Below are 15,612 nucleotides of genomic sequence, written 5' to 3' on the forward strand. Positions count from 1 at the left end.
TGAAATTATTTTTTTATTTCAACTTCACGACACCAATAGTATACCCCAAAGGAACCTCCATGCCAAATATCAGCATCCTAGTCCAAATATTAAATGAACTAGTGCGGGCCCGTAGGTGCGTGCCTGGAGGTGCGTACCCATACGTGCAGCTTTTTTCCTTCGCTCTCGTAAACAACGACTGGATTGGGGCATTCTTTCAATTTGATCGGCCCAACCGTATCATAAATGGCCATAACTTGGGAAACACCTGGGAAACAGCTGAAACGAAAGAAGAAGAACGAAGAAGAACGATATCAAACCTTGAAAAGGCACATACTCAGGTCCCCAGTGTCAATTGTGACGTCATATCAAACGAAGAAGAAGAATTGTGAGGTCAATCGTGCAAAAAAAAAGGATTTGTCACGTCATTCGTGATGTCATAGCACCGTGTCCTGTCATTGGTTGGCAAATAAATGGCCGTAACTTGGGAACCACTTGTCCGATTAATATCAAACCTTGAAAAGGCACATACTCAGGTCCCCAGCAATATACGTGGCAAGTTTCAATTAGATTGGACCAGTGGTTGTCGAGAAACGGCGGTCGCAGACACACATACAGACACACATACACACAGAGATTGCTGGAATTATAGATAGATGGCAAGCTTCTAAATAACTTGCACCAAAAACTTTTGCGTTGATGTGCAACAAAAAAGTTAAGTTCAAAACAGGTCAAAAATTTGAAACATTTGAAATTATTTTTTAATTTCAACTTCACAACATCAATAATATAACCCAAAGGAACCTCCATGCCAAATATCAGCATCGTAGTCCACATATTAAATGTAATGGCAAGCTTCGAAATAACTTGCACCAAAAACTTCAACATTTTCACGCTGACGCTCACGCTCACGCCGGGGGTATCGCTATAGCTCTCTGTTCTTCGAACAGGCGAGCAAAAAATTGAAAATCATTTCAAAGAGGAAACTTACTGTTTTTAAGGACATCATAAAGGACACATACAACAGGCACGAATAACTCACATAACGTGTTCGCTCGGGTGGTGTAATCGCCACTCTGTCAGGCGGTAAACTTCCAGAATTAATTTATTTATACGACTTTTACAATCTTTATTTTGTTTAAATTGAATTACTTACACACAGTGGTGGCCCAAAATATTGACACCCTTGCACTTTTTTTCAAATAATGTACCATTTCTTCCAGAAAATTGTTGAAATTAAAAAAATATTTTGTTCTCGACAAATGTATTTATTTGGTTCGCAGTGGAGCTAAACAAAAAAAATTACTAATTCTTAACTTATTCCACATAGAAATCCTAAAATGGTCTCGACAACATTATTGACACCTATTAGGAGTTATTAGAAATAATTTGATTTAAAGCGGGTGATTCTCCTTTCCTTTGGAATTGAACTCACCTGTGGTGAGCTGCAGGTGCCTGCGAAATTAAAAAAAATCACTCATTCAACCAGTTTTAAGAGAGAAATGAAGTCATTCTACTGTTTTGTGTCTCTGTGTGTACCGCAATGAGCATGGAGAAAAGAAAGAAAAACAGAGAATTGTCTGAGGTCAGACACAAGATTGTAGCCAAGCATGGACAATCTCAGCGTTACTTGTCCATCTTCAGAGACCTTGATGTTCTTGTGTCCACCGCACACAATGTTATCAGGAAGTTTATGGCCCATGGCACTGCAGCCAAGCTCCATGGACGTGGTCACAAGAGAAGACTTGATGGAAGATTTCAGTGAAGGATTGTTCGAATGGTGGAGAAAGCACCTTGATCAACTGTCAAACAGATTCAAGCTGACCATCAGACACGAGGTACGACGGTTTCAACTCGCACAATCCATCGCCAACTAAATGAAAGGGGGTTCTATGGTGGGAGACACAGGAGGACCACACTGATGAGAGAGAGACAAAAGAAAGCCCGACTGGAGTTTGCCAAAACACACCTGAACAAGCCAAAATCATTCTGGGAAAATTTCCTGTGGACAGATGAGACCAAATTCGAGCTTTTGGTGAAGCTCATCATCTCTATTTCCCTCAAATATTTTCACCCTCAAATCAAATAACAGCACCCGTATTTTTCACCCTCAAAGGAAATTAATCGATTGATCTTTTTTATTTTCTGATCGAGATCTCAATACGTTTGTACATTAGCTTTGTACGAAACAAAGTGACGGAGGAATCAACGTGCGAACTCCCACGTCCCCTTAATTTAGTCTAACAGTCTTATTCTCATTTTCAAGAAGTTGAAGAGAGAGGAAAGGACACCAAGAAGTTTTTATTTTTATTTATTATTTTCAGCAGCGTCTCACGTAGCGAACGCTGCTCTAAGAACGCTCGGCGTTGTTGTTGTTCTTCTTCTTGTGAAGACAAAACCTTTATATTCGGACTCAGCTCTTTTATATACACGATCCGGATCTCCTTAAATACGAAACACTTGTACACATCCTCGCATTGACGATGCCTTTTGAAAGCGTCTATCATGAACTTTTAAATATATTCGGACATTTGCTTTAAAGTTTAAAAAAGTTCACGTCACTATTTCAAGATTATTCCATTTAATGTATTGTAAATTCGTAAATACATTATTTATTTCGTAAATGCACTATATTTCGTAACTACGTAAATACACTATGACGGGTCTCGCTATTGGCTTAATCAAGGCACGTGACGAAATATTCGGAAGTTGTTGTTGCTTTTTTTTTTTTTTTTTAGCCGACAAATCCTTTGAGGATAATTTTCGGACGCTGCTCTTGGACACATTTGTCCTTGTTTAATATTGTTGTGGTTGAGGAAATTTGCAAACCACCATTCAGGTCCCGTAGGTGAGATATCTCTGTAAGTACATGTGCAGTTAGCCCCAAACCCGTTGTTTAGAGGGAATAAATGTGATTCATTCGGGCTGCGACCCTTTAAGATAGCCGTTTTTCTGTTCTATCTTTATTTTGAACCAACCACGTCTCAACCGCCATCACACAACAACCACCAACCGCAACGCCGCTTCACAACAACAACAACGCCAACAGCCACGACCTTTACCTTCACAGCAGACCATCCCGCAACCATCGCATCACCGCCATTCCAAGCGTCACCGTGGCCAGGGACCACCACTTTAAACCCTCCACCACCTTCGCCTCTCCTTCTGCGGCCATTCCCGCACCACTTGTGAACGCCCAGCGTCAGGCTGTCCTGGCCTCGTGCGGGACGCGCGCTGAGCCGCGGGTGCAAAAAGCGACCTTTCCGAGGAAAAGTCAGATCAGGAATGATACACGCCCACTTCTGATCCGCCCTATCAGCAAGCGCAGGGCGATTTGGCCCCGCCTCCAGGCGCGTCGGAGTAGAATCGATATATGCAAATTCGAGGATCAGGGGAGGTTCACGCCCACTTTTCCTCCGTCCAATGGGCGAGCGTGGCTCCGCCCCCGAGCTTAGCCTGATCCAGAAATTTGCATATGGGTTCTCCTGCCGTACTAGAAAGCGCCGAGCGCGGGGCGAATTCAGTCAGTTTTGGGCTCGGGCGAGTTGGAGAGGTGTAGCAGCGGCAGAGTGTGGCAGCAGCAGTCAGACGGGTCTGGAGGAGAGTCAGTCTGTCGGGGTTCGGAGCCTGTCGGGGAGCTGCAGAGAGGGGAAGCCAGGAGCGCGGTCGAGGTCGCAGTGGAGTCGCTCGTCGCGGGACCCAAGCAAGCCAGCTATCCTCTTTCCCCATAGCATCAACAATTCCCCCCTTCCCCTCCCCCCCCGCGCTGAGATAGTGCGGAAAGGGGGCCCCATTCCCACCCCATTCCAAGCAGTACCAACGAAACCCGCGGAGGAGCGCGGAGTCGGGGCACCGCCGCCACATTTGCGGCTCATCACAAGACGGGTAAGCTCCACCCGGTCTCGCGCCCACAGGCCCCGTCTGTCCCCTTGTCGTTGAGGGTGGCCCTTTTTCTTTTGCTTTTGAGTATATGTGTTGTCGGCGCCATCTGTAAAGTAAAACTGTGTAAGTGTTGCCCTGTGCTCGCATAGTCGGTAGTAGATCTGCATTGTTGTTTCTTTTGCAATTGCTTTTGGTGCATAATTGTTGTAATTGTATATGTGTGCTATCCATGTGCCGCGGAATAAATGTGCCTCATGTTGAACTGTTTTTCCCCGTTTCACTTCGTCTTTTCTTCAATTGAATCTCCATCTTACTTCACGTAAAGGGTTGGTAGTGGGCTAAATACGCCCGATAATTAATCGGAACCGTCGAGGTTGACGATAACACCGCTCGGTTATCCCGATAGTACGGAACGGGTCGCTTAAAGTGGCCCGTGTCCGGAGTCAATCTGCGGCGAGGTGCGATCGCCCGGTCTAACCTCCGTGTGGCTACTTAGATAGGTCGAATTTGGCGAACAACCCTATCCCACACGGGGGGCCGATTGGCACGATCGTGGTGAGGCCGAAAGGCCCACCCGTGACTTGTTCCCGGCGTTAGTCCGAGAGGGTCACGACAGAATTGTCCGTCCGGTGGGCGACGTGCCGCGATTCGAGTTACGTGACCGCTCGCACCCCGGCGGGCGCGAATTTGCAACAATATTATAAAGAGGATTTTTTTTCTTCCCAGAAAAAGGAAGAAAAGGGATTCATCCCGGTATGATGCTTCTGTCTTGTGGATTTGTGGCCCTGAAAAAGGGCTGTTTGAGTTTGATGAAGCTTTTCAGCTCAACCCGAGGAAATCCTCGTCAATGCTTTCCTCGTCGAAGACGGCACAGAACTGCTTGTCCGAATCAGGGTAGAGCAAGTCCACGTCGCTTTCACTATCATTTGTCGCCTTCTCCTCCCAAGCTTGCTGCAAGTGAGGGACAGGCAATACCTATTGAGGTCACACCACCAGTTGAACAACCTGTTCCCCTCGATCAGCATGTTAATAGATGGATGCCTTCTCCATCAGTCGAAAAAAACATCTCATCCGATTAAAAGGGCCAGGAGATTTCCAGTGTTAGAAAGGAAGAAAACTCATTGAACAGTATTGAATCTGTCGAAATACCAGGGGTCTGTTAAATGACAAATCGTCTCTCCGAACTCCTATAATTTATGACGTCATCCAACTTAGTTACTTTGAGGAGAGTCAAAATATGGAAAAATTGCCGTGTACCCCCAAAAAATTGGAAGAAAACGTTTTATGGTATTTTTCTTTTCTATTAGGTCTACAGAACAACATATCAAAAGTTGCTAAAAATTGCACAAAAATAAAGGGTCTCGATATGAGGTTAGAAAAAGATGGGAGCCAATGTGAGAACATGTCTGATATCCACTCAAATCTGATGAATTGAACACTTTCCGATCACTTTAATCCTTTGAGGATAATTTTTGGGGGATAATATGACTTTCAGTGAGCTCAATCTGTTGGGGGCCAGAGGAGTAATGATGAATGGGAGTGACCTGAAAGAGGTCTTGGAGACGATTTCCGGTGAAAACGCTGTGGTTCATCACATGATGAATGGAAAAGCTTTGCAGCGCCAATTTTGGGGACACCTCTTTGTTTGTCAGTGTCTGATGCACCAGGATCGCAGCTAAAGTCATTGCAGATGAGCCAGGATTTGAGATCCTCGTGCAAAAATTTGACAGTCAATATATGATGTCAGATGCGAGTTCAATAGACTTGGAAACATCACTCAAAAGTGATTGTATCAAATGGATTTCCCATACACTAGTTTCCAAAAAGTCTGAATTATCTTACAGTTCAAAAACGAGCAAATTATGGCTGAACTATCTGCAAATGTTGGGAGTGGCCTGGGAACTTGTCGAGGCCGATTGCACAGGGTCGTAGCAAATGCAACTCCACGCTATATCTGTCTGCTTACCGATATTTGCTGCTGCTGGACATCCCAACCATCTGCAGTCTGCTTATCTTTACCTGCAGAAGATGCAGGCGTGAGAAACTGAAAACTCTGCAGTATTTTCGAAATTCAGAAACGGATTCCACGTGATTCAACGCACCGACCAACGCTGGGCTGGCCTTGGATCAGACTTGGTGATCAAACAGACCCTGATGCGGTCCATTAAATGTACATGGGGCCTGACAAGAGGAAGTGGAATGACTGAACATCAAAGAGCTGTTTGGACAATGTCGTCTCCGGTATCCTCCAGCAACAGCTACGCCATGCAGGAATTCTGTCGAACCGTATACACAATGAGCGAACAGCACAAAGAGGAATCTGCATCACAAATAGACATGGACACGATGGACTTGGCCAAAATTGCCACAAAGCTTGAACAACATTCTCCATTCTCGGATGAGGTGACCCTTCGTAACATCATCACAGGTATAAATGCTAATGAGGATGTCAATGTGCAAGACCTTTTCATTGTTGGCAGAAACACAGTGAATAAAATGGAAGGACAATCTGTCTTCTCATATTCGCACAAATGAAACACTGCAGTGAGGACACTAACATCAGCCCAGGCCAAAAAAGATCACCAAGGATTGAGCCATTGATCCAGCACTGTTATTTCAGAGGTTCCTTGTGGTATCTCAGCAGGAAAATCTGTGCCAAAATGAGGGAATGAAATGTGAACTTTCCCAATATCCTCCATCCTTGTTTGAAGCAAAGAATCGTGTGCAGAATCCAGAAAAAACACAACTTCTGGACGCCATACAATGGCATGTTACTTCATCAGAAGATGCAGTTATTCAGTCCATTCCAGAGACTGGTCGCTATGTTCGAGATGGTGGTTCACTTCTACATCGACTGAAATGGACCGAAGGCAGCACCTCCAGCTCAATTCCGATGCCGACGCGTCTTTCACATCAGACCTGTCTGGCAATACCACCGTTGTCTTTGATGGATATGATGGAGGACCAAGTACAAAGGACAATACGAATCAGCGACAAAGTCGAGCTCTGGTTTCGAAAAAGGTCAACATATCGGATACAACAACATTCGTTGGGAGAAAGGAAGATTTCCTCTCAAATGTTATAAACAAACAGGCCCTCATCCATTTGATCTCTGAACACTTGCGGCAGAAAAGCTGTCATATCATCCAAGCTGAAGGAGATGCAGACTTGGACATCGTGAAAGCATCCGTCACAATGACATCCTCCAATGCAACAACCCTGATCGGAGAAGACACCGATCTGCTGGTATTGCTGCTGTATCATGCAACTTCTAAGGACTGCAAGTACCTGTACTTCAGGTCAGACAAGGGGAAACCAAATGTTTATAAAATCGAAGTTCTGAAACGGTTACTTGGTGATGATGTCTGCTCTGATCTACTGTTTGCTCATACTTTCTCTGGATGTGACACTACTTTGAGAATCTCTTGGATGGGGAAGAAATCTGTTTTCCAAAAAGTCATCAAGGGTGAATCTGTCTTGCGTGCCTGTTCACAGGTCTTTTGCACACCAATGGCAGATCAATTTACTGTAGAAACCACTGGTTGCAAGGCAATTGTGTCCTTGTTTAACGGAACCCAATCTGACTCTTTGGCATCATTACGCTACAAGTTCCTTTGCATGAAAGTGGCCGCAGAGACCTTCGTGACAACCAAAAGACTGCGTCCAACAACCTCGGTCACAAACCTTCACTCTCGGCAGACGTACCTACAAGTCATGGTTTGGATGGGCAAGGAAGACGGCATGAACCCTACTGAATGGGGCTTGGATGTGCAAGAGGACAAAAATATTCCACTCCTGATGCATAAGAGCCCTGCACCAGACATTCTGCTCAAAATGATCCATTGCAACTGCACTACAGGATGCAGCATACTGAAATGTAGCTGTAATAAACATGGCCTTGAATGGACCAGAGCTTGTGGACCTTGCCAAGAAGGCAACTGTGGTTATGTGGTTACTGAGCCAGTTTCAGATGATGAAAATGAAGACTAAATATTCGGTGGAAGGTACGTTGGAACATACGCTCGACAGATCAAAACTTATTTCTCGAGGGTAGACTGTGTAACACTTTTGGTATTTTGGAGTATTTTAATCAGTTTTTGTTTGGATGTCAATCGTCCATTTAGTTATTTTTACTGACGCCATATTTAGACCCTTTGTGGTAGTCCATTTTTGGTAACTTTTAATATGTTGTTCTGAAGACCAAATAAAACAAAAAGATTCCATAAAACGTTTTCTTGCAATTTTTTGGGGGTCATATGACATATTGATCCTACTATTTTATCCCGGCTAAATGATAAACTTCCCAGTCATTAAATCTGGTATATATGATGTGATTTCTTTCCAGGGAAGTCTTTCATCGACCGCATTCCAGATGAGATGGAAGGAAAACATAATTTAGTCATTGTGATTTTCATGATTTGTTTTTCGAGACAAATAAGTCCTGAGACCTCTGAGTGTGAGACCTGAGAATGCTAATTATTATGAGACCTCGATATTAATTTACTTCTTTCCATCCATAAAGTGCTGCTTCATCAGGATTAAGATTACCACACCTGTTTGGTTAAGTTTTTAAAAGGGGACAGTGGGTGTCTTGGGCTGGCAGAATGGCCCACAGGTTGGTACACTCACTTTTAAGCTGTCCAGCCTCGCTTTGAATCCAAACCCAGCTTTAAACTGTCATCCCAGTGTTTCACAGGCAGGGTGATTCATAAATGTGTGTTCCGTCGCTTGGTTGGACGTAAACATACACGTCCCATCTCCTGGGATTAGTTGGTGGACGTTAAAGATCCCACGGTGTCCTTTTTGAAGAGTAGGTGAGCTATCGCTGGCACCATGAACAAATTACAAATTCCTGATAGAATCAGCAGAGGGTATTGCATCAGTTTCACAGCTGTACCCCCAGCCAATGATGCTACACAGACAGTAGAAGAAGCAGCTGTGTCTTGAGCTTGCTTTACCATAGCTTGTGTTTTTCCCCAAGTTGATGACGTGTTATGATGGGGGTTTTGGGTGCTCCACGAATGTGCGTCGAGGAGCTTGGTGTGATGAGAATAAACCACCTGATCCACACACTTGTGGGGGTAATTCATGAGTCTATGGATACGATAACCCTGGAAGTTTGACATTGAGAGTGTTCTCGAGATTTTTCCACTCTCATCAACAGTGTGGGTATTCCATATTCTAGTCCTCACTGAGTAACTCCAAGATTTTGAGAGATCAAGAGGTGAGGGACAGATTATAAACTCTAAATTTCATTGGCCATGACGATTACCATGGATATCCTGGGGGTCAATATGAACGGTAAGATTAAAAACAATGATTTGGGAGGTGAAAGGTTCAACAAAGGTCATTAAAAACCACTTGGGTTATTCGAAGGACAGCATCCAGGAATTATACTTTTCTTATCGAACAAGTGTGTTTTCATCACTTTACATTGAGACCAATTTACCTGAATTTGTGTCAGAGTTTAAACACCTGTGTTAAATAATTTAAAACAACATCAATCCCTGGAGAGTGAGATTAAAATTCAGTTTATACCCTCAACTATCAATCTGAAATTGTAAAATCTAGTTATCACCTTTACTCATACTGTTTATCGAAACACATTTCAACACCCAAATTACTCCCAACCCCTAGTTTGTTGTTGTTGTTGTTGGTTGTTGTTGCTTTAACTTAAAATTGTATTGCAGTATAAACATAAAACTGTTATTTCCGACCTTCATGCCTTCTTTTCCATCTGAACCTGGCAGTCCCAGCTCACCCGGTGGGCCAGGAGAGCCAGGGTGACCCCGCTCTCCCATGGGTCCAGTCTGGCCTGTTGAACACGTCCCATCGTCTCCCAACACGTCCCATCCCAAAAAGCAATGAGAAAAAACAAAACTTACAAAAAATACAATTACAACTCTAAAACTGTCATTTAATTAACATAATGATAACACTGATCACAAATAACACCTGTGATCAAGTCCAATTATATTGTCACATCAACACTTCACTCCAACAATTATACACATGCGTACACAATGACCCACACACACACAGTTGTAAATTTACACACATTTAATGTGCACACATACATCGAAACAACTGTGTAAACACACACACACACACACACACACACACACACACACACACACACACACACACACACACACACACACACACACACACACACACACACACACACCAAGGATTCGATTCCTGCCACTCATTAATTCTTCCACTTTTGTGGATAAAAGGACAATGATACATGTGAAGAGTGAAAGGAAGCAGACTTCCCATGTCCTCAGAAGGATGTTGTGAGTGCTGCATCCAACATCTCGAAGATTTACCAATTGTGAAATCAGACAGAACACACTCATATATCATCGTCTATCAATGCGAAATAAATCATTCCATCACTGTCTGTGGCATGAAGGCTTCCAGGAAAATATATTATTGATGAACTTGCTCTTGTCTTTACCTGAGGTCCAATGACTCCTGGAGGACCAGGTGGCCCAGTTTTTCCTTGAAATTCCTGAAGGAAAGAAAAGAGAAAACAATTGTACACCTTATGGTTCCATTGGTGTTGGTTGGTTCCATTAAACCAAGAAGAGAACGGGAAGCAAGTTGGTTCCATTAAAAGTTCCACTCATTTTAAAACACACTGAAGCTTCGTTACGTATGTGAATGCGATGCAAATTCCAGTCTGAACCTGAGATCTCTGCACAAATGAATAAACAAATAAAAAATTTAAGCAACAAAACCAACCCAAACTGCCTTCCAAGAACTGCTCCCTCCAAAGAACTCCCAACTCTGAATTATGAACCCTCCGAACTCGACAACTCTTCAAACACTCACACTCTGAGGCTCTGAGTGGGGTGGGGCTGACGCGCTGATCGTCCTGATTGGACAGGGACCTCCATGGATCCGCCCTTTCTGGGCGGGGTTATGGTGGAGCAGGGAAAACCCCGCCCCCTCTCCGCCTGTCTGTTCCCCTCTTGCTGGAGAAACGACGATGTGTTGGAATTCAGACCAATTCGAGGAAGTCGAACCAAGCACGTGAGGACCTTTCCTCGTATACTACGGCCGCGAGACGAGGGCGCAAGCGCTGAAAGACACTGTGGCCGCAAGTGGAGGAGATCTGGAGATTTAAATAACCTCACTATAAAACAAGTCTGAAGACGACGATGGTTCACGATCGGTATTTGACGATGCAGATTGTTTCAGAAGTCAAGGATGAGATAAAGTGATAATTTTTGACCAAGTTATAATTAATTATAGTGGCCTTCCATCAACTGCTGGAAAGTGTCGAAAACCCGGTTTCGTTCAACAACTTTCAAAATTTGACCTTTGCAAAACCTTTAAAGGTCACAAAACAATGTTGTGGAAAGGAAACAGGATACGTGCTATAGCTTATTGGAGTTGGTTCGTCAAAGAAGGTCGAAAACCCAGTTCGATTCCAAAAACTTTGAAAATTTAACCTTTGTGACCTTTGAAGGTCAAAGGTCAAGGATTATTTGGTGCAAAACTTCCTCTGGAACATTCCAGGAACAATATAACGTCATATAGGCTATATGGGATTTTGCACTCCTCAGATTATCCATACTTTGATGAAATCAGCGTAAAAACGAGAGGGGGAGCACTCGGGAGAGTGCAAAACCTCTGCCGCCAATACTGCTGGGTCACTCAAGTGAACCTTATTTCTTATTCATGAAATATGATGTCAACAGTGCTGACAGAGTTATAGTTCTTTTCTCCAACATTTTTTTTTTGGGGGGGGGGGTTGGAAATCACTTAAAACATGTAGAAATGCAAAAAAAAAGAAATCGAAATTTTGTTGAAAAAAAGTTGCAAAATTTTTTTTTTCTCAAACAATTATTTGGGGGGGGGGTTGGAAATCACTTAAAACATGTATAAATGCAAAAAAAAAAGTTTTTTTTCTCCAACAATTTTTTTTGGGGAGAGTTGGAAATCACTTAAAACATGTAGAAATGCAAAAAAAAAATTTCCCTTTTTTTTGGGGGGGGGTTGGAAATCACTTAAAACATGTAAAAATGCCAAAAAAAAAATTTTTTTTTAACAATTAATTTAACAATTCTTGGGGGAGTTGGAAATCACTTAAAATATGTAGAAATGCAAAAAAAAAAATTTCTCTAACAATTTTTGGGGGGGTTGGAAATCACTTAAAACATGGAGAAATGCAAAAAAAAAATTTTTTTTCTCTAAATTTTTTTTGGAGGGGGGTAACAATTTTTGGGGGGGTTGGAAATCACTTAAAACATGTAGAAATGCAAAAAAAAAATTTTTTCCCTTTTTTTTGGGGGGGGATAATTTTTTGGGGGAGTTGGAAATCACTTAAAATATGTAGAAATGCAAAAAAAAAAATTTCTCTAACAATTTTTGGGGGGGTTGGAAATCACTTAAAACATGTAAAAATGCCAAAAAAAAAATTTTCTCCAACAATTTTTGGGCGGGTTGGAAATCACTTAAAACATGGAGAAATGCAAAAAAAAAATTTTTTTCTCTAAATTTTTTTTGGAGGGGGGTAACAATTTTTTGGGGGGATTGGAAATCACTTAAAACATGTAGAAATGCAAAAAAAAATTATTTTTTTTTGGGGGGGTAACTATTTTTTTGGGGGGGGGTTGGAAATCACTTAAAACATGCAGAAATGCAAAAAAAAAAAAAATTCAACAATTTTTTTTGGGGGGGAGGACCAAGTCCAAAATTTAATGGCATGATCCTTGGACCATACCTAATCCCCCCACCAAGTTTCGTCGAAATCCGTCGAGGAGTTTTTCCGTAATACTGTTCACAAACAAACAAACAAACAAACAGAAAGGGGTGAAAACAGCAACCTCCATCCATCTTCGAAGATGGCGGAGGTTAACAAACTTGAAGGAGGCGCCACGGGCAAGGTGTTCGAGATAGAGCAAAATGGTTTCAATAATTTAGGTGGGGAATGACCTCAGGATTATGCATAAAAATATTGTCATCCTCGCTCTCAAAGTTTGGGCGATCGAATGATTTTTACATCAAAATTCGCAGTTTTCTAAGTTTTTGACCTTGTGACCTCGACCTTGGGACGAAAATGAAAAATCGGACAAGGACAAGTTTTCGGTAATTCATTTTGCTATTCAAATACCGAAGAACCCATTGCATTCAGTCAATTCCCTCCTCTCCCCCGCCACACTTTCCCCCTCCCCTCCCCTCTCTCACCCCTATCACTCTCTATCATCCCTATCCCTCACTATCCCACCCCTATTCTTCTCTCTCCAACCTTCTTCCTCCTCTATCCTCCCCCTCCCCCCCTCTTCCCCTCTCACCTCCATCCACTCTCACCTCCCTCCTCGCCTCTATCCTTCCCATCCCTCCTTTCCCTCGTCCCCTCCCTCCTCTCCCTCTACCCCTTCCCCCTCTCCCTCCTATCTTGAATATTCCCATCAGCGAAGTGACAGGTAGTATTTGCTGGTAAACAAGTAAACAAACACGAATTAATCTTTAAACTTTACATTTTCACACTTTCCTCAATTAAAAGAGGTTATGATTAACTATAAATTATTTAATGAGTCAGGTGGTCATGAGAATTCAAGTCCCTGACCCTCAGTGATGGGTAATGTTGTTAAACGTGTCCTTTATGATCCATCCATGAAGACCACACTCTGTACAGAGAGAGCATCAGTGCTGCTACAGCAGTTACCTGGGTTATTGGACACAATCCTGGACAGGTGACCACTCTGACACAGGATACTCAAACGGCTCAATCCTCCCAGCAAGCTGGTATCACTTTGCCAACCTCAGAAGAATGACAAGCTGAGTCAACCCCACCTGGTATTAATTCAACAGCCAAGTGGGATTTGAACTGAGGACCCATGTAAACCAAGCCCACCACCCCAACCATTAAACCAACACCAGGTATACTTTTATATTTTATCGGTACAAACACACCCATCCCGTGACAATGGTTTCATAACAGTTCTTACAGCAGGTCAAAAGGTCGAGGTCACAGCTTGAGGTTAAAATTTCGTGAAAAATGATTTTGGGTCAAACTTTGACCTTGAACTTGTGACTTCCATCCATCGAGCAAAATTAATTAGTTTCCTGGTAAACTCTCACTAACTCTGCTTTACAAACAGCCGACTGGTTTAGTGGTAACTAAGTTCACCCTTAACATCTTTAAATATAATATTGAACATAATTTGGCCTAAAATAAGGTTGTTACAGGACGAGCTATAAACTCCCAACCTGGTGATGCACAGGGAAGGTGTTGCATCAGTGAGCATACCTTCCTCTGAAAGCAAAGGTAAGTATCTTGTCTTCTCATCCAGTGATTCATCGAGGACGTTAAAGATGCCACTGCAGTCCTCAAGAACAGGCCATTGTGTGCCGGTGCAGAGGCCCATAATCACAAGTAAATCTTCATCTGATTTGTTGTGAACGAGATTAAAGAGGAATGAAGTGATGAGGTATAAAATGATGTCATACATGTACAAGAGGGAGGGAGGGTAACATGTCATGCATGGGATTTCCATTCACAATTCAATTCCGGCTCCGCTCCAGATATCGTGACATTCACTAAATCAATGAGTTCCTGTGTTAGTACACAGCACGGATCAGTACGGGAAACACAAGTTCTCGGTACGGAGTGAACGTCACGTACCGGGTCTCGGGTGAACCGACCATGGACCCGCGGTCTTCCGGAGAACCTCCCGGGGATCCCGAGGTGTTCGCTCTGAGATCTCGGGTCATGGTGGACCGCACGTCGTGTCGGGTGAAGGACGGTACGCTGTGGTAACCGAGTGAAGAGCGCGAGCTGTTTGGGGAAAAAGCGAACAGGGAGATCGCGGTGTCTGATTGGTTCCCGCCACATCACGTGTCCATGATTTAAAATAAATACAAAGATTGAACGTTTCGTTTTAACGGATTGTTTGTGTTTCAGATTGTGTTGTGAAAGTGGAAAATCGAGTCCGAGTTCGTCGATGATAATTCCCTCGATACGAATCAACGTTCTTTATTTTCTGTTTTTGTCTTTATCGACAATCTTCCCTCCCTAACGGAGTTATATGTGGGTATGTGGGTATGTAGGTGGGTATGCATCACCTACTCCTCCGGGAGGATTTGACCGAGGAAGCTGAAACTTTCAGGGATTAATGAGGGAACCCCGACATTGTGTCTGTGCAAGTTCCGATTGATTCCATCAACTTTTGAGGAAAAAGTTAATTCAGGACCCTTCGGGACCCCCATTCATGATGATAGGAGGAAAACCACGGGGTAACCTTCCCGGGTCAAATTACGGTCACGTGTGTCCGAGTGGTGCTCAGGTTTCGTACACCAGACGACGGTCTCCTTGGGTTAACCTGAGGCTGTCACTTCGGGTGGGTGCCTGGAATGTCCTTTCCATAAGAGAGGATGATCACCTGTCTCTGTTATGGCGGACGAGCCCGAAATGGCGGACGAGCCCGAAATGGCGGACGAGCCCGAAATGGCGGACGAGCCCAAAATGGCAGGCGAGCCCGAAATGGCAGGCGAGCTCGAAATGGCGGACGAGCTCGAAATGGCGGACGAGCTCAAAATGGCGGACGAGCTCAAAATGGCGGACAATCACGAAATGGTGGACGAGCTCGAAATGGCGGGCAAGCCCAAAATGGCGGACGAGCTCGAAATGAAATGACGGATGAGCTCGAAATGGCGGGCGAGCACGAAAAGCTAAACAGCTTGGAGGGAAGTGTGCATACTTCTCGAGTATCCTCCCAACCTTTGCTTCGAATT

General features: G+C 43.5%; 1 protein-coding gene across 23 annotated transcripts in view; it reads right to left on the reverse strand.

Moving 5' to 3' along the window:
• The window catches only part of LOC147007333 (dynein axonemal heavy chain 8-like), a 50,288-nt gene extending 34,977 nt beyond the window's left edge, over positions 1–15,311 (reverse strand). For 3 of the 23 annotated variants that reach the window (XM_085867327.1, XM_085867340.1, XM_085867311.1), the window contains exons 1-2: positions 14,129–14,222; positions 9,623–10,378 (exon numbers count right to left, since the gene is read on the reverse strand). In XM_085867327.1, the coding sequence (XP_085723453.1) occupies positions 9,623–9,714 (92 nt within the window). In that variant the 5' untranslated portion in view covers positions 9,715–10,378; positions 14,129–14,222. Of the gene's footprint in view, positions 1–137; positions 259–1,627; positions 1,782–9,578; positions 10,379–14,128; positions 14,267–14,503 lie in introns of those variants that run through there. The other 20 variants (XM_085867313.1, XM_085867310.1, XM_085867312.1 and 17 more) reach the window with 14 other exon arrangements.
• Positions 15,312–15,612: the final 301 nt, after the last annotated feature.

The sequence above is a fragment of the Eptatretus burgeri genome, unplaced genomic scaffold, assembly GCF_056783735.1.
Source record: "Eptatretus burgeri isolate ZD-2024b unplaced genomic scaffold, Ebu_testis_v1 Ebu_testis_scaffold_301, whole genome shotgun sequence".
NCBI classification, from domain to species: Eukaryota; Metazoa; Chordata; class Myxini; order Myxiniformes; family Myxinidae; genus Eptatretus; species Eptatretus burgeri.